This window comes from Rousettus aegyptiacus, unplaced genomic scaffold (genome assembly GCF_014176215.1).
Source record: "Rousettus aegyptiacus isolate mRouAeg1 unplaced genomic scaffold, mRouAeg1.p scaffold_m13_p_17, whole genome shotgun sequence".
Classification (NCBI taxonomy): Eukaryota; Metazoa; Chordata; class Mammalia; order Chiroptera; family Pteropodidae; genus Rousettus; species Rousettus aegyptiacus.
Genome location: NW_023416292.1, coordinates 22,173,205 through 22,192,013, shown reverse-complemented (window position 1 = coordinate 22,192,013; position 18,809 = coordinate 22,173,205). Strand labels below are relative to the sequence as shown.

General features: G+C 61.5%; 1 protein-coding gene across 2 annotated transcripts in view; it reads right to left on the bottom strand.

Moving 5' to 3' along the window:
• The window catches only part of RXRG (retinoid X receptor gamma), a 28,535-nt gene extending 26,070 nt beyond the window's left edge, over positions 1-2,465 (bottom strand). Inside the window, exon 1 of one of the 2 annotated variants that reach the window (XM_036234711.1) lies at positions 2,282-2,465. In XM_036234711.1, coding sequence (XP_036090604.1) covers positions 2,282-2,330 — 49 coding nt within the window. In that variant the 5' untranslated portion in view covers positions 2,331-2,465. The remainder of the gene's footprint in view (positions 1-2,281) is intronic. The other variant, XM_016148555.2, reaches the window with a different exon arrangement.
• Between the last annotated feature and the right edge of the window lie 16,344 nt (positions 2,466-18,809).

Genomic DNA, 18,809 nt, shown 5'->3' with positions numbered 1-18,809 from the left:
ACAGCAGGTGAGCACGGGCCCGGGCCCCAGGCGAGGCTCCTGAGGGTGACGCTGTTTGCCTGGCGACCCCCACGCGGGTCACCGGAGCCCTGCGCTCTACCTGCCGACACGTCCAAGGACGGGGGACACGCCAGGCGGCCTCGTGGGTGCAGCGCCGCTGGCCGCGCGGGGGTCGAGCTGGCAGGGGACGCCTCCTCCTACGAGCGAGGGGGCCTGGGGGCCTGCGGGTGGGCCCCCCGCCTCCCCCCTGCCGCCAGCTGCCTCCCCCCGCAGTGGGACTGTCCTCCAGCTCAGGGGCTGGGCAGCCTCTCGCCCAGCCCCCCCAAACAGAGTGGAAACACCCACAGAACCAAACGAAGCGACCGTGGCCCTCCGCCGGCAGCCACGGGATAGAGCAGCACCACAGGGAGGCGTGCGGACCCCACGGCCGCCCCGCGCCCCGCTGCATGGCGGCTAGCTTCCCCCAGCCTTGCTGACCTGCACCTCACACCCCATTACAGGCACAGAGCCCCACAGTGACAGGAACCCGAACCGGCAAAGTCGGGGGGCTTCACGGGGTTCCTTTCCTCCGGTTCCGAATTCATCCTTCTAGAGTAACGTTTGCTTTTTACGTTAATTCGCACGTTAGCGCCTGAGTGGGATGGAGAGAATGAGCGTGGTGACTTGTGCGAAGCGCCGAACATGGACACGGACGGGACCAGAGCGGCTGCTTCTCCACGCGGTGGCACCTGCAGTTGTCACAACGACACGCTGAGCACAGGACCGTCAACCCCGTCTTGCAGATGAAGACACTGAGGCTCAGAGACACGCAACATCTCGCCGCCCGAAATTCCACTGCGGAGGTCACCGCCGTCATTTCCACTCTGAGGGCCGGGCGGGACCCGGGGGGCTGGCTGGGGACCCCAGTCACCCGGCAGACGGGGCTGGGAGCTGAGAAGGCTCTGCACACCCAGGACCAGAGGGCAGGTGTCCGGGTCACAGCCCTGGCGGCCACGCGCACCGGCTCATGTCACAGGACCGGCCCCAGGAACGGAAACACGGCCACGCCTGGGCCCTCCGGTCCCCGGCACGGCGCACGCGGCGCAGCACCACGGCGTGTCTGGGTGACACGCCCGTCTGTGTGGCCGAGGCCGCGCGTCACCTCCGCGCCCCGCGCCCGATGCCGCGCTCGGCCCACACAAACCACCGCAGCCCCCGGAAGGAACGGGCATGCCCCTCCCCACGCCCCCCCGGGGGACACATCCACCCGGGAGACCCCCCACACCGCACGGCGGGGCTCCTGGGCACAGCGGGCGAGCTCTGCTCCCAGCCCTTCGGAGGGACTGCCACCCGCGGTGGGAGGACAGGGACGTGCTGGTCTCAGGCCCCGACGAGAACTCCGCGTCCCGCCTGCCGGGAGCATCGCAGGGCGGAAGCTCCCCTCCGCCCTGGCTCCCAGACACCGGAGCTGCCTGCCGCCCGCCGACGGGTGAGGGGCCAGCTCGTCAGCTGTTGGTTCCGTTTACTCGAGCTGGGCAACTGTGCTGCCGCTGTCACCGAATCCGGGGGACCCTGGGACGAGTGCGCCTGGGCGCTAAGGCAGCCCCTGCGGAGTGTGGCCGGCTGCCAGCCGCTGGGTGACTGGGTGACCGAATCTCCTCCGGCCAGCCCCGCCAGCCCGTTCTGCAAGAGCCCAGCGCCCCGCCCTCCAGGACCACCCCGCTCCTCCCGCCCCTCAGAGTGGAGGCGAAGGCGCGACCTTTGCAAGGGATTTCGGCAGCGGCAGGGGAGGGGACCAGAGGCTGTCAGCAAACCGAAAGGGATGGGAAGAGAGGAAGACCAGCAGAGGCAGGTCGAAGAGTTACTGTTTTCTTTTGAAAAACCCAACGACGGGAAGATCTGCTTTTAAATAAGACAAGCGTGCCCTTGCCGGAAGTGTCCGGGACCCCTCAGTCCCGCGCCAGCTGGGTGATAGGTACGCCCCAGGGACTCCCCGTAACTTCCACTTTCACACCCCACACCCTGGGTGTGACAAAGCTCCTTCTAGCTTTGTCTCAGACACATTCTCACGCATGTGGCTTCAGACACGCTCCTTGGAGCGTCCGGATGTCCCGTCCCCTGTTCGCTCATCCTGACACGCCGAGATCCTCACCCGTGGCCGGTCCCCCCGTCCCAATGCACACACACGTGCACGCACACACGCGGACGCACACACCCACGCGCGTGCACACACACGATTCGACACGGACCGGGGCCCCGCGTCCCCCGTCTCCCCAGCCGGGGCCGACGCAGCAGCACTCACCGCCGAAGCCGGTGGGAAACTTCACGAAGTGCGGGTAATTCCCGTACATGCTGCCTCGGCGCTCAGGGGCCCCGCGGCGGCTGCAGACCGGGGCCTCCGGGCTCGCGGGCGCGGCCGGGCTCCCTGCGACCCGGGCTGCGGAGCGTGGTCATCGCCGCCGCCGCGCCGCGGGCCGCGCGGGCTGGGCCGGCCCCCGGGGATTAGCCAGGAATCCGCCTCGCGCGCCGGCGTCCCCGGGGCGCGGGGGCGGCGGCGACCGCGGCAGCTGCCGCCTGTCAGTAACCGCGCAGAACGCCGCCCGAGATCCTGTTGCCGGTGTGATTAACTCGGGGCTGGGCTGCTGCGTGCGACTCTTCCAGCGCCCCGCCGGCCCCCAGAGGTCCCCGCCAGCGCGCGATCCGTTATCTAGGAAGCCGATCGATGTGTGACCGCCCCGCGGCAGGTCAGGAGAGGGGGAGGCGGCGGGGCAGCGAGGCTCTTCAGGCGCCTTCTCCCTGCCTGGCACCCACGGAAATCAATGGGGTTTTATTAAAATGCATGTTCTCACCCGGCTGCTCCCCACCCCCCACCCCACCCACGCACTCGGTGCTGGATCTGGGATCGCGGCAGGGCGGGGCGGGGGGCACAGAGCCCTGTCACAACGAGCAAGGTGAGAAAAGTGTGGCACTCCGTCCCCGGCGGTGCCACACAGCCGCCCCCCCCCCCCCCGTGTGTGGGGCTCTCCTGCCAGGTGGCCGGTGGCTGGGCACCTCTGGGCTCTGAGCGGCAGCTTCGCTGGCGATCCAGGTTCGGAGGCCAAGCGGGCTGCACCGGGCGGCCGCTCCCCGAGTGTCTGCTGCCGGTGCACTCTCCTAGACCCCGAGGTCACGCGCCCCCGAGTCCCCCCTGACACAGAGCTTGTCGGGTGGACCGAGTCTGAGTATCCCTTCGATGTGGGGTCTGTGATACAGCCTTCTTGACAAGCCAGCGCCCAGCCTGGACTTGAATGCCTCCAACGACGGGGAGATCATTACCTCGTTCCATTGCTGGACAGCTCTTAATACAGGAATATTTTTTATTGAACTGAAATCCGTCCCTTCTCCCTACAGCTCCTGCCACGGGTTCTGGGACGCACCCTGGAGCCGCACGAGGGAAGCCCGTGGGGGCCGTCACAGTGCGGTCTTCTGAAAGTTCAGACGCGAGTCCCCCTGCCACACCCGCCTTCCCTGGGCAAGCCTGCCGCTCCCATCGTCCCACGCGTCAGCGAGTGCTGAAGTGCATTCATGACCCGTCCTTTCTTTATGAACGCACCTGAACTCCCAGAGCTACCCTCGCGGTAGAGAAGAGGGTCGGCCAGACTTGGATGCGCTGTTCCAGGCGCGGCCGCGGCTCAGGGCTCCGGCCGAAGCCACGTGGACCTGAGCGATGCAGACGCAGCCGCCTCCGGCCGCCCCGCATGTCGACTCCCGCAGAGCCCCCCGACGCCCCTCCCCAGCTGTGTCCTCTTTTGTGTGCGGGCTCCACCCCGCTGCTGGCAGTGAGTTTGGGGGCCAGCGTGCACTGTCCTCCTGTCGTCCTCCGAAACGGGACATCCAGACGCGCTCATCCGCCCGGGCGGATTCCTTATTCCGGGAAACCTCTTCTTCCTCCCCCAGCTTCAGCACTTCTGAAAATCTGACGGACTGCGCTCTCTATTTTTCCCACTTACGAATAGAAATGCAGAAAAGGACACAGCGAGGACCACGCCCCCCAGGGAGCCCCCCGAAACTCCTCCCGCGTGAGCCGCCGACGCTCCGTCCCGCTGTTTCCTGGCTCCGCGGCCCTCTCCGGAGCTGAGCGCAGAGCCCCGGCTCCCAGCTCGGTGCTGGCGAGCTCCCCAGCAGCCCCGGGCCCACTCGCCGAGTGGGTCTGTCCCAGGGACGAGTGAGCCACGTGAGTTCATCACCTAGCGTAGACAGACGCACGGCGAATGCTCAATGTGTCGCGCTCTTTCCACGACGACGATGACGAGGGTGACGGTGACGTAACATAAGCAAGTTTACCCTGTTTCCTTCTTCTCATTTGTTAAATGGCGGAACAGGGCTGCGTGAGTGCTAAAAGCCCCTTGAACCTTAAGATTCGGTGCACGCGAATCCACCGCCCGTTCCGTAATGACCTACTTTCCCCACAGGCGCATCCGAAGCATCTTACCGAAGCACGAACCCCGTTTCCTCTCACACAGAAGGGAGCGAGCTGTTCCAGCGCAATGGCCTTGTGGTGGACGGCGCCGGCGAGGGCTCTTCCGAGGACCCTAAGACCACCCTTCGAGAGGCTCTCTCTAGAGCCTTGTCCAAGCTCAAAGTCGAGATGACCCGTTGGTGGTCTGCAGTGGATCCCACCCTCCCCCGCCTTTCGCTAAGTTACAGATGTGGTCTCCTCGTCCTCCGGGAATAAAGACCAGATTCCACAGCCTGGCGCGGAGAGGCCTCACCTGGTGTCGCGACCCACCTTCTGAACCCCCTGGGAAGTGCTGTGGGACAGTCACCAGCAGGCCCAGGGGCCACCGGGACCTCGGCCAGCTCATGCGCTCCCGTGCTGCCGATCTCACGGGCGTCTCTGGGGTTCGTTTTAGATCAAACGTGGCGGGCTCTGCGTGAGTTTGGTCTGGGGCTGGTTTGGGGCTTTTGTTCGTCTTACGCTGCAAAGTTCTCCTCAGATTCGAGGAAGCGATACTCTGCTGCGGCTCCTCCTTCGCTTTCTCCGGCGCTGCCTTCTGGCCCGGCTGCGCCGCTCCCGTGGGAGCCCACGCCCGGCGTCCGGCTCCGGGCTCGCTGCCCGTTCACACCTCCCACCTGCTTCTCCCCCTGAGCTGCGTTCCCACGTGCACGCCGATACATATTTTCGCACTGGGAAACGCCTCGCGGGCGTATACCCAAGGCGCCCAGCATGCTTCCCTTGCGATTCCTTCCACACGGTTTCACATCCCGCGACAAGCCATCAACTTTGCCCAAAGTACGAGAACGAGGCATGTGGCTTTTTTTTCTAATCCCCATTTCTCACCTGGCTCCTCCGTGGGTCTGTCGTCTCGGGCCGACCATCGCTGCTGACGTGACAGGACCCTTGCACACGCCCTTCCCAGACAACCCCGGGGGCCCAGGGTCTCCAGCTGGTACTGCATTCTCATTCAGACGTCACACGAGAGGCCAAATACCCAGTGTCCCTAGCGGGAATTAGCTCACTCATCCATGCGGATGCCGAACTCACTTCCTGTCGAGGCTAGTGACCCGGTCCCCTTAAACGAGACATCCTGCTTGCTCCTGCCTGGCAGAGCGGCGGTGCGGGGCCGCCTGCTGCATGCGCTCCGTGTCCGCCGGCCCCGGGGTCGCTGCCCGCGCCCCGCACCCAGACCTGCTGTCGGAGTCTCAGCCACGAAAGGCACCGCCGAGAGGCCTTCCGCTGTCAACCGCCACGCCTCGCGCAGCCAGCACATCCAATGTCCTCCCCGAAAACTCGCCCGGGCCTCTATCCCAGCAGTAGTTTAACCTCCCTTCGTACCACACCTGGCTGTTAAACTGGCACCTTCTTCTGCGGGTAGGGACAGACTCGCATCCACCCTCCCGTGATCAGAGCATCTGGCCGCTTGCTTCGCATACGATAAGCACTTATTGCATGGATGCTGAGATGACAGCTATGACTGTCACCACGACCTTCACCTCTGAACTAAACGCGGTCACGGAATGCTCAAGGAGGAAGGACCACTTCCATGGACGCCTCTGTCGCTTGGCCCCCAGCCTGGCCGTGACCATGAAACCCTCCCAGCCAAGAGCAGCTCGAGCACGGCCACAAAGGCCATCAGAGCACACGGAACACAGAACAGCTGTGACCACGTCAAGGGGAGAACAGGGAAACATCCGGTCCCTCTAGAGGGACCCGCAATGCAAATACGGGACACTCTAATCCGGGTTAGGACCAGAGGCCAGGAGCCCCGGCCGAAGAGGTGGGTGTCAGCACCGGACCTCAGCAAAGCCAGCTCAGGTCCCCGAGAGGAAGGAAGCAGGACCGGAGCAGAGCCTGGGTGGCCCCCGAAACCAGGCCCAGGTGGGGCCCCGAAACCAGGCCGGGCTGGGCCCCGAGACCAGGCCCAGGTGGGCCCCGAGACCAGGCCAGGCTGGGCCCCGAGACCAGGCCGCTGGTGCTCGGAGTCCACTGAGCAGACAGACGCGCTGAGCTGGCTACTCGGCTCCATTCAGGGCAGGCCGGACTCTGGCCACGGCAGGCACAGACTTGGACACTGCAACCCGATCGCACAAGGCCGGGAGATCTATTTTCAGATCCCACTCGCTCCTGGGGAACAGGCTCTAAATATACCTCTGGTGACTGCGGGGGGCAGATCACCACCCCAGCAGCTGAGCAGGGCGGGGCAGATGGCGGCAGAGGCCGCCCAGGAGCCTCGCAGCCCCAAGGCCTCAGCCACTTGTGGAACTATATTTACATAAGGGCCAGTGTCATTGTGTTTGACTGGTTTCCTTTAAGAGGCCCTGGCCATGGGCTTTGTGTGGCCGTGACAGCCACGATGTCCTCTCTGAAGACCTGCCGAGCAAAGCAGGAAGCTGCCACAAAGGCCCCGGGCGGCACCAGCCTCTGCTCCTGGCCGTTTGCGGTACAGCGAGGCCTGTCGGCCATGTGAACCCTGGCGGCCCGCACATGCTCCTATAGCTTATCTATAAACAGGTATGAAACAGCGTTAAAAGCGAAATCCCCGGGGGCCGCAGCCAGAAAGGACGAGGCCGTGAGGATGCGCGGGCGTATCTCGCCGTGATAGTTTCCTCTATAACAGGAAAGGCCGTCTGATCAGTGTCCAGCCGAGACGTGGTCCTCTGACGGCCGAAAGCCCAACCCCGTACGACCGCCTCTACTTCCAGGCAGGGAGTCCCAAAAGGCCAGAAAGCACTTAGCTTCGGGAGGAACTGAGTGAGGGCTGCACTCGGCATCGGCACGCGGGTGACTCCAGTAGCAAAATGAACAGAAACAGCTAAATGCAGAGAAACAGCTGACCGGGGCGGGGACATGGCCCAGGGAAGCTGCAACTTCAGAATGTTTAGCGATGCCGGACGGAGCTTGAGAAATCTCTGGTTAGTGTACTGCGTTCGCCCCGGAAGGGATGCTGGACCCGGTGCAGCCAGCATCAACCGTGGGGCATGGAAGAGATTTAATAAAGGGAAACGGGATCGAGACGGTTCCTCCCAGGTACCCATCAGTGAGGCTCGTAAACACAGAGATTCCTGGGTCCTGCTGGACCCTCCGAATCAGGATGCAAGGGCCTGGGGATGCCCAGGCACGGGGGGCTTCAAGAGGCCCCCCAGGTGAGCCTGGCGAGCACTACAGCGTGAGAGCCAGCCATCCAGGACGGCGCCCGAAGGAGGCCAGGTGTTAGCTGGGCAGGTGCACGGGGCTACAGGTGTTCCATCGGGGAGCCTCCTGGCTGCCAGCAGGGACGCCCTTTTACAGCCTAACTGACGTCCTGACGTCACGGTCACTACGTAGTGGGCTCAAGCTCAGGGACCAATTCTTCTGACTAAATCCTGAGCTCTTGCCAGTCCACATCACTTCATCTCGGAACGGCCACCCTTGATCCGCCCAAGCCTCTGTCCCTGACCAGCAGGAGGCCCAGGCTCTGGTCAGATGAAGGTTCTGGAAAATAGGTGGACTGTTGGGGTGAAGTGGGGCTAGCTTTCAGCTGCAGGTCTTGGAAAGACTTAGCTGGGAGAAAGTAGGCCCAAGAGACAAAGCAATAGTCCAAAGCATTTAACACTCAGAGGGCGGGGCGGAGAGGCAGCCCCGCCTGGGAAAAGCTGCCCCAGACCTGCAGTTAGAGACCGAGCTGGGGCGGGGGAGGGGCTGGCTCTAGAGGCCTTTCCCTGGTGCTCGCCCAGGGGAAGGCTCTCGGCTGCCTGTGACTTCAGCCCTGAGCAGCTGTTAAGGATGCGATGCTATTTCTGAAGCTGCCCAAACACCAGCGGCTCTCCAGGTGGAATTTCAGACACATCGCAGGCTGGGGCACAGACATGCGGGGACTGGAGCCTTCCTGACGCCAAAGCCCCTGCGGGGGGCTGACGCTGCCCCCTCCTGCCTCCGCCCTGCGCGATGGGTCTGTCTAGATCCTCTGCCGGCCCCAGCCGGCCAAGACCGGAGCGCCTGGACCAGCGGGGCCTCTCCCTGGACATCCCGGACGGTGGACACAGCTGCGAGGACTTTGGGCCCCGAAAGCTAGAGCAGAGGGGAGGCGGGTCCAGCGACCCTGGACATCGTTACTTCCTCGCCGTGTGAGCGACGGGAGGCGTGAGACCCCCGCATCCTTCAGGGTGGGCCCGGGCACCCTGCTAACTAAGGAAAGCCATCCCGATGAGCGCTAAAGATCAATGGCCCTTCTCCACTGCAGGGCGGGCAGAGGACGGCTTCGCCACTTCTGTCCACTGACTGGTTTGGCCGCGGTCCACTAGGAAGACGCCGGGAGTGGGCGGGGCGGCAGCAGCAGGAGGGTCAGGGCTGGCCTCCCTCCCCGTCCATCCTGCGGCCTGTGGCCTCCCGACACACGCGCCCCCGTGCACAGCTCCGACATCAGTCTCGGGCCAGTTTGTCTACTGGGAAAGTAGCCCAAAGCCAGTGCTGGTGGGTCACATTTGCTTCAAAAGTGGACACATTTTTCCAAGAAATCACTAAATAATTATTGAGCACCCATTCTACGTAAAGCATAGAATTATGTCCCATCTGTTTGTTGTCCATCTGTCTGTCTGTGCACCTGGCCCTCTGTCTTATCATCTCGTCTGGGGGGTGAGGCGGCTGTCCCTCTGTCCGTCTGTCCCCATTAAGAGAAGGGGCTGTGGAGACGGAGAGAGTCTGGTCTGAGTCCCAGCTTCGGCCCTGAGTCACAGCATGACTTGGAGCAGTCAGACCCCTCTGAATGTCCGTTTCTGGCGTCCTCGGCCTTTACAACGAGCCCCAGATTCTTAGTTCACAGGGGTCCTGTGAGGACGGAAAGAAGGCACGTGTTCGAAGGCCTTTCGTAAGCGTCAAGTGCAGTAACGTGAATAATTGTTATGAGCGCGTGACAGAAACGGAAGGCCCTGAAATGAAATGCGGCAGCCAGGGCCGCGGTCACCCCAGCAGTGAGGCGCAGTGCAGGCGTGGGGCGTCAGGGCCGTGCTCTCTGACCAGACCCGTCCGTCACGACCCCCCGGCCAAGCCCTGAGCCTCCCAAGACGCAGGTTCATCATCTCGTCAAGGATTCGGAGGCGCCTGGCTGCCTGCGGGGGTGGGGGGCAGGCTTCCTAATAAAGAGACCATCTCAATAATGCAAAGTGCCCGGCTGCTATGGTAACGGGCATTATAGGATCTGGAGAGGAAGAGCAGCTTTTGATGAGAACGGGGAGCCTGCAGATGGGAGACGGGGCGGGGCCGCACGCAGGACAGACAGAGTGAGCACCGAAGGGAACGGGGAACGAGCCAGCAGAATCGGGGTTCAGCCCCTCCTGTCCGGGCCCTGCTGCCGGGAGGGAATCTTAAGCATCTCCACGTTTCCTGGTGCTCGTGCAATTTAGGGCCCCCCTGTGTCCTGAAGCTGGGCGCCCGATGGTTTCTTAGAGATGTAAGTACGCGCAAAAACCTGGATAAAACCAGGTTGTGAATGTGCAAAACAGAATTAGAAATGTGCCTCTTGTTTGTTTGTTTGTTTGTTGTTGTTGTTGTTGTTTGCACTTACCGATGGAGGAGTTTCAGAAGTTTTCTCGTTACTCAGTTTGGTGCGGCCTCCGGGTCAGTGGTATTTTCCGCGCGTCCCACCGGTGTGGAGAACCAGCAAGGTCATGCACTGTGGACAGAAGGTCAAAACCAACACTGAGTTTCATACCATCGAACCCCGTCACGGTGTGAAGATGCCGCCCGTCCGTCTGAGGCCGTGGGCACAGGCGGGAGGGAGGTTGCCAACGCAACGGAAGGCGCGTCGTGCAGGCGGGAAGGGGATCCCTGCCTCGGGGGCTGTCTCTGCTCCAGAAACTGGACCAGATACTTTATCCACATCAGCCTCTGCCAGGGAGTTTGCTATCTTGGCTTCCGGCCACCAGGCAGCTATGAGATCTTTGAGTTTTCTTCAAGAGAAGAACGTCTGTTCACTGACATTTTCTGTGATTCCGTGATCAAAAGCGTTTCCTCTCCCAGTGGTCCCTAAATGTGTCCCATTTAGCCTTGGCTTCCTGTTTCGCCTCCTCCCGCGAGCCCCAGCTACACCTGAGGCCCTCAGGCAACGTGGTGGTGAAGGGGGCTGGGCCCCTTTGCGGTGCCTCTTACCCATCGGTTTGGGCGCCCCCAGAAAAACAGCAGTTGCCTCGAAGGCACATTGCACGTGGCTATTTTGGGGTTCATCGAATGCATAGATGCCTCCACTGTTGCCAGGACCAGAGGAAGTGGGTATGAAAAGGAGAGGGATTTAGTTTAGGAAACGGGAAGGCTCCCCGCCTGCCAGGATGTGGGGTCCACTGAACGTAGGGCTGTGGGTGGTTAAGAAGCTTCTTTTTCTATGTTTTTTAATTAGAACAAGACCCTTCCTTCCTTCCATTAGTTTGAGATCGAACGTACCTGAGGGAAAAAGAAGGATTGACCGACGAGTCCTTTCAATATTTTATGTGAATTTAAAGGAGCTTTGGATTTTTTCAAAAATATTCTTCAGACTGGAACGGTGCAGAATTGGGAACACGATGAGCAGGTCGTGGGGCTTTAAGAGGATTTCTCTTTTCTTCTGCAGACTCCTCGGTATGTTCACGAGTTCCCCCACGATCTTTTCCTATCATCCATTATATTTACGATGAGAAAAGTAATTCAAGTGCTTTAAACAAAAAGCATTCTTGAGTCTTTGAATCGCTTGTTTTTGCTCTAGGTTTGTCACGAATCGCAGCCCCGTCCCTCCGTCCGTTTAATATGGCAAGTGGCTGAGAAGCAAAACGAACAGACAAAAGCGCCCGGAATCCTCGCCGGCCCCGGAATCCTCGCCACCCTGAAAATGCCATATGGTCGGAGCCAAACACCAGAGTCTTACGGGCATCCCCTTGGGACAGGCCCTTGGGGCCCACTCATCTGAATCACATTAGATTGCCTCATCCCATTAATGAATCAGCCTCTTCGGCCACCCCTCCCCCTCCTCCCCTGCCCCCTCCGCCTCCCCCACTCCCTCCCAGCCGTGATCCGTTAATTACCATCTGCTTTCCCTGTCCCTCCAAAGCCCCTGAAAAGACACGCCATCAAGAGTCCTGGACCATTGAAGCTCATCCCGTTCCCCTTCTGTCCCGCGGGTTCCCCATACGCCTTTACGAAGTGTGCGTCCTGTGAACTCAGAAGACCTGGGTTCAAATCCCACCTCTGACACTTACGACCTCCGACTTTAGCAAACAGACCCGTCCACCCCGAACGCTCGCTCTCCCACCTGCGAAATGGGAGTGACGGCTGTGAATGCGAGATTTGTGCAATGACGACAAAACGTGCGAACCCGTGCGCGGGGAGCAGTCCCTGGTGGGGACTCGGCGGCAGAAAGGTCGATGGGCGGCCTCACCCCGAGTGGCTGTTCGGCTCTGAGGCCGGCCGGGGTTGCCCAGGGGGCCGGCTGGATCTTTCTACTCTTCCCCACAAGGAGCCCTCAGCAGGTTAACCCCCGAGAGGCCAGGCTGACGAGGACCTTACCCGGGCCACGACTGTCAAGGCTCCGCCGTCATCTGGACCTGTGCCCAGCAGCCCTGGAGGCTGAGCACTGAGCCAGCTCTACCGGCCGCGGGCGGTCGCAGGGTCCTCTTTGCGAAGGCTTCGTGTCTTCCAGCACATTCAGGAAGCGCGGGGTTGATTGACAGCTGTTTCGGCGGCTGTCGGCCTGGGGAGGAAAAACGGTGTGAGGAATGGTTCCGGCCAGTCTGAGGGGTACCTGACGCGGAAACCCACCTTCCGCGGCTGCCCTGTCGTCTCCTTTACAGCCGAAGCTTCTCGCAGGTGCCGGCGGTGCCCTGCTCTCCCACTCCACCCCTGCCCACGTGCTCACTTCCGCCTGCTCTCGGCCCACCGAGTCTGGCCTCCGCAGCCACCGCCCTAATAAGCCACCCTTCCCCAGGTCATAGAAATCTCTTTGTTTCAAATTCGGATTAGCATGTCTCAGCCACAGTTCATTTGGCACACGACAGCACCCAGCACCACTCCTGAAGCTGGCTCCCTGGCCTCCCTGGCTCGGTCCCCTCCAGATACAAGTCCTCAGAGGCTCCGGGCCACCTCCCCCTGGGAGGAGGGAGGGAAGGACTAAAAAGAAAAGAGCTTACAAAAATATAAGCTGGATCCACCACCCAAATATGGCCTAAAGTTTAACAATACCAAATATTAAAAAAAAAATCTAAAAATTCAGGAAAAAACAAAAATGGTTACCTATAAAGCAACACGTATCAGATTGTCACCACTAAAACTGTATGCTAGAGGTCCAAGCAGAGAGAAAAAGATCTTCTTAAACCTACAACTCGAGCCAAACCACTCAGGGAGTAGGGAGGAAAGATTTTGAGACATGCAAAGACTCAGAAATTCGACCTTCAACACGCCCTTCCCCTTCCGGAACGATCATTTGAAAGCATGCTCCAGCCAAGCGAAACAGAAATCTAAGAGAGAGGAGAAAATGGGACTCAGAATAGTGGAAGTCAGGAGAGTGGAAGTAACCCAGAAGCGCAATGAATTACAACCTCAGAGTGGCTGTTTTTTTTTTTGGGGGGGGGGCTAGAATATGAAAGGAACCCAGCCCTTAGAAATGAGGGACAGAGGTCTTTGACAAGCAGAGTTAAGGAAATTTCCTGGAACAAACCGTTGGAACTAGAAGCTGGACCATCTAATTCGTAAGGTAAAAGAACGGCACTGTTTGAGAATGAGAAGAAATAAAGGTAGTTAGGAATGCCAGGGGGGAAAAAATTAGTAGAGAACTGTAAAAAAAAAGTCCTGATCCAAATACGCAAAAATGAAAACGCACCACGATTCTGAGCATGGGGAGGATGTATGAAAACACGTGACATTGAGTCTGGGAGCATTCACCTCTGAATGGAGGAGTTTTAACTAGAGACCTTAAATTTTTTAAAAGTTTATTTGAGTACACATGGGTTCAAATCAGGCTGCACCCAACCGGAAGTGGCTGGAGGGGCTGGCAGGCGGGAACTGGGGTGGGGAGGCCTTTATACAGCAGACGCGGAAGCGAAGCAAGGAAACGATCCGATTGGCCAAAGCTCAGCGGGTGCCTCGTTGGCCGTTTGTGATTGGTCGACCTCAAACCTCCCGGCTCAGATGCAAGTGTGCTTCCGCGAGCCGAGCGCGGCTCAGCCTGCACCGCCTTAGAGCCTCGTGCAGTCCCGCTACGCACCAGACAGCAGGCCCGGGACGGAAGCACTCGTGCCCCGAGGACCCTCCGTCCCGGCGTTTCGCAGAGTTGGAGACTCGGGGGACCTGCGCGGAACCGTGCGAAACCCTGCTCTGCAGCCACGCGTCCACCTGCGGACAGACGGCGGGCCGGACACGGCGCGAGCCAGTCCCCGGGCGAGCCGGGGCGCAAGGCCGACTGCGAAGGCCCGACGAGTCCCCGCCGAGGGGCCCGGGCGGGTCGGGCCCGGGGCGACGCACGGAGCAGACGCCGCGCTGGGAACACAGGGACCTGACCAGACTTTTTCATGTCACGAGAAAGGGGCAGAAGAATCATCCTCAGTTGTCCTCGGGCAGAGCTACAGGGGTGAATCCAGGTTGTTAGAACCTGACGCTGATTCAATTTGGGGGTTTGCCTTAAAAAAAAAAACAAAAAACCAGAAATGTGCAAATACAGTAGTTTCCATTTCTGCTCTTCAGACTCATCTCTTCACGTGACTTTCTAGATCCTCGACCCCAGGCGCCCCCTTCTCAGCGCTGCGGGTGGACTTCCGGGGGCACGAGCCGCATCGGGGGGCCGAGGGCCGACGGGCAGAGCGGCGCGCCTGCGGGCGGCGCGGGAGCGCGCCTGCGTCGCTCTGAGGCCGAGACAGGAGCAAAGTCGCCGCATGGCGCGGGCCCTGTCCTTCCGGCCCCGGCTGGGGCGGTGGCCTCCCTCGGAGCGTCGCGCCCCCGGGGCGGCCCCTGCCCGGCGCCGTGGTCAGTGCCGCTTTTCCAGCGCAACCGCTCCTTACGCGCCCGGCCTCGCGTGCTCCGCGCCCTCCTCACCTGTCACCTCGCCGCGCAGCTCTGCACGCGAACGCCTCGCACAGACTCTGCCTCCCCCCTCACTCTCAGAAGATCCTGTAGGTGGAAAGGAATTTAATAGGCAATAACAGGGCTTTCTATTTTTAGCGCCTCTGCCTTCTGAGCAGCCGCAGTGCGCCACAGCTGGGACGCAGCAGGCAGGGGGGCTGAAGGGGTCTCCGACAGGTCTCCGAGGAGAGTCCCCCGGAGCCTGCCTGGGACAGGCGCTGGCCCCGCCCGCGGCTCCGGGTCTGGAGTCCCAGCCTCCAGGCCTCTCCCCACCCCCGCCCGGTGCCTCTCTCCCTGGGGTGGTTGCGCCCAACTCGGAAAGTTCCCCCAGCTGCTGGCCTTCGCCCAGCCCAGCTCCATGCCACCCCCATGGTGATCCTCCTGAAACACAGCCCTGATCACACTGGGAAGGCGAGGCTCGCTGGGCCAAGCGTCATGGGAAGACCGTGGGGATGAGGCTAGGGCAGGCGTCACAGGCGGGACTTGGAAGATCACAGGAGGTCACCAACATGAGTGGGGGAGGCGTCGGGCAAAGGGTACAGCCAGTGCAAAGAGGGGCACAGTGCGTGGGTGTTGGGGCCTGGTAAGTCCTGAGGAGCAGCCTGAATGAGGAGCCAGGCAGAGGGGGGCCACCAGAGAGGAGGACGGAAGGCGGATTGGGGACAGACGGGCCCAGCGCCTTCCTGATGGGAGCCATAGCGGAGGGCTTGGGGAGAGTCACTTCGGAAGGCCCCAATTCCGAGGAGCAAAGAGGAGACATGTATCAGCGAGGATGGCACTGAAGGAAGATGCGAGCCATGTCACCAGCTCACCCGGCACCAAGCCCAGACTCCCTAAGCGTCCAGCACACACGCACACACACACACGCACACACGCACGCACGCATGCACATGCACGCACTCTTCCCTTCTGGAGCTGCTGGTCACATTCTAGGCCACGGAACAGCACAGAAGGTCTCAGATTGGGAGTCAAGGCCTGGTTTCAAATCCCATGCAAGTGGCCGACCTCGGCACCGTGCCTCAGCTTCTGCGACGTGACCAGGGACAGAAGCGCCCCCTCCCAGGCGAGTGCAGCTGTCACAGGACATGACGTGTGTGGGTTGCTCAGGACATTGGCAGCTCTCTGAAAATGCAGTTTTAACACAGACTATGCTGTTTTCTTTGGGAACCTCTCTATATACCTCGAGCGAGCATCCATGAGCCCTGCACCCCCAAACTTTCAGGGATACATGCGAGGGCTCCAGCTAATGGCACCATTCTGGGGGGCCTGAGTCGGGACGAGGCTGACACTTACAGAGAGCATTAGGTTTGCAGGTAAGATCAGAGTGTGTGCGCACACATATGTGCGTATGTGTGTGCATCTGTGTACATATGTGTGTGCACCTGTGTGCATGTGTGCACATGTATGTGTGTGAGTATGCATGTGTATGTGAGCGCATGTGTGTGTGTGCATGTGTGTAGCCGTGTGAGTGTGCGCACGTGCGTGTGTGTGCCTGTGTGTGTGTGTGACGGATCTGTGGTTTCTGGGGAGGGACCCAGGCCCAGCTTGCGCAGGCCCCGCTGGCTGCCAGGCTGAGCTCACACGAACAGCGGAGGGATGGCGGGGTGCCCGCCCCTCCGCGGGCTCGCCTGCTCGGCCCCTGCACCCGACCTGCACCCTGCAGACCCCTCCAGGGCGGGGCCCGGGGCTGGGGCAGTGCAGACGGCAGTGGACGGCGGTGGACGGCAGGGACCCGTCAACAGTTTCCAGTGCTTCTCGGAGGACGGGCTCCCTGACCACATGCTTTTCCATGATGTCACTGTCGGTAACCTCCGGGGGCCAGCAGGGTGGAGTCTGAGAGGACGGGTACAGGCCACGATTCTTCGGTGGTCACAAAGGTCAGGATTGTGAGCTACAGGAGCCGCAGGGCAGCCTCAATGGGGACAATGTCTCTGGCTGGGCCCCCTGCCCTGGGGCCTCGCAGGGCTATAGTGGGCCCGTTGTCTCTGCTCCTTTTCTACACCAAAAAGCATATTGTTGAGCACAGAGGCCGTGTGTGTGTGAAGAGTGTTAGGAAATCGCATTTTGCTTTTAGGACGAGCGATGATGTGGAGTGGAAAACCCAGAGCCCGGCCAGCAGAGCAGGGTGTCCGTGCTTTCCAGAAAGAAGCCTTGGGAGTGGAGAGGGCAGGGGGGAAGGGGGAAGGGGAGGGGGAAGGGGGAGGGGGCGGGGTGCTTCCGCTGATGCTTCCAGAACACCAGCGAGGGCTGCAAGAGATTGATTTACCCAGCGAACCCGAAGCAATCACAGCAAACACCGCCAACGCCCCGGTTCACTTAAAGTAATAGCCTTAAACACTTGGCGGAAATAACTCAATTACCTCATTGATTTGGGGTTCCCGCCACCTCCCCCGACACGCAACACACATGGCACTACCACAGACCACACATGCTACTTTGTGGTTGCCGCTCCTCTCCTTTTTAAAAACTAAAGTAATCGGTTTGGAAGATAAATAGAATTATACCCCGTTTTTATGTGCACATGAATCACTGAGGTCCCCACCTGCCCAAGTTGAAGGACGGCTAGTAGCATCCCTCTCTTGGGACCTCCTCCCCCCAAAATTAAAGCGCCCCGGGCTCACTCAGACCAAAACGGTCCACACAGAGAAACAACGGAGCGATCCGACCAGTCGCCAGCGCCTCCCTCCTCCTGCCGATGGCGCCACGGGCCCCGAGTTGACGCTTCGTCACAGCCGCGCCAACGCCCGGCTCCCCAGCCCCCCCCCCCCCCCGGTGCCGTGCTGGGCGCCCGCGGAAAAGCCTCCCCGCCTCTTCCCACGTCCCGGAAGCCCCCGAGCCCCGGGCTCCAGGGAGGCGCTGGCCCTGAACTCCGCTCCGGGCACTGGCCGGCCTTGATCGCATGCCCCTGGACCTCCGGACACCCCCATGATTGAAAAACGCCCCCGACGCACCAGTCCTGCCTCCACCTGTCCCTCTCTCTTTGGTTCTGACCCCCCCACTTCTCTCAAAAAATCGTTAGTGAGCTCGGCCTCCGCCTCTTCCCACACACGCGCTCACGTCCAGCGTCCTCGTGCGCACGGTGGGCGAGGAGGGCCACCGCGTTCACAGCTTTCTCGGTGGCTGCACTGACCACGACCGACGTGCAGCCAGCCGTGAGCCCGTCTGGTGCCCGCCGAGCGCTGGGGGGTGGGCGGGCACAGGAAGGAGGGCGAGGCCGGGCTGCCGTCCCCGGGGATGCCCACCCCGGGACTCTCCTGGCTGTCACTCAGGAACAGCCGGACTTCTCCCCTGGCCGGGGGTTCTGGGTGTCCAGCTGCCGAGGCAGGGGACACCCCAAAACCAGTTCATTAGGTAGAAGGTGGGGTGCTCATTCTGCAGCCTCACATGGAAAGGTCACCGGCACCCGTCCCTCCCCACACCCCCAGACCTTTCTCCTTCTGAGGAGGAGGTTTTGTGGAATGAAGCCTCTCTCAAGACCCTCACGCTCCTTTTCCATATCAAAAAGCATGGAGGCGCTCCCTCAGGCGCACAGGGGCCTGCTGTCCCTGGCTCCGGCACTGAGGACCTGCTCCTCGCCGAAGAAAGAGGGAGAAGGGAGCCCCAGTTTCCTGCACTGGCGAGCAGGACTGACCTGGCCCCTGCCCGCCTGGGCTGACCCTCTGGTACCAAACAGACGGGGTCCACGTCCGGACGCCGGAAGGTCCAGGAAGGACAGTAGCAGGGGGCCCGGCTCGCAGCACCACCCGGGGCGTGGGGAGGGCCTAGGGCGGGTCGTCGAAGCTGCGGCCTCAGCGACGGGCTCGGGGACAGGACTGGAGGTGGCACTGGCAGCCGCGCTCCCCACCACCTTGTCACCAAAGTCTGTTGCCGTCATCGGGGAGTCGACACAGCAGGAGCCGAGGCTCTGGGAGAAGCGGGGAGCACCCCGCGGCGGGCTGGACCGGGCATGCAGCCACGCTGTCTCCGCCACCTCCCCTCCCTGGGGACCTGCACCTTCGGCCTGAGTCACAGCAGCTCCGGGAGCTTGGAATCGGGGGCGCGGACTTCCTCCTGAGATCCCTGAGATCCACGTCTAGTTCCGGTAAAACCTACGAACCGAGCACCTACTGTGCGCCCAAGGAAGGCTGGAAGACAAACCAGGCATAAGGCAGTGCCCAGAGGCGGGGAGCTGACAGAGGCCAGCGTTCTCGGGCGGGGAGCCCCACTGAGAGGGGTCTGCGGGGCAGAGCCAACGGCCAGGCGCAGGCAAGGGGCGGCGGCTCACGCCAGGCAGGGTCGGAGCTCAGGCCGGAGCCGCCTG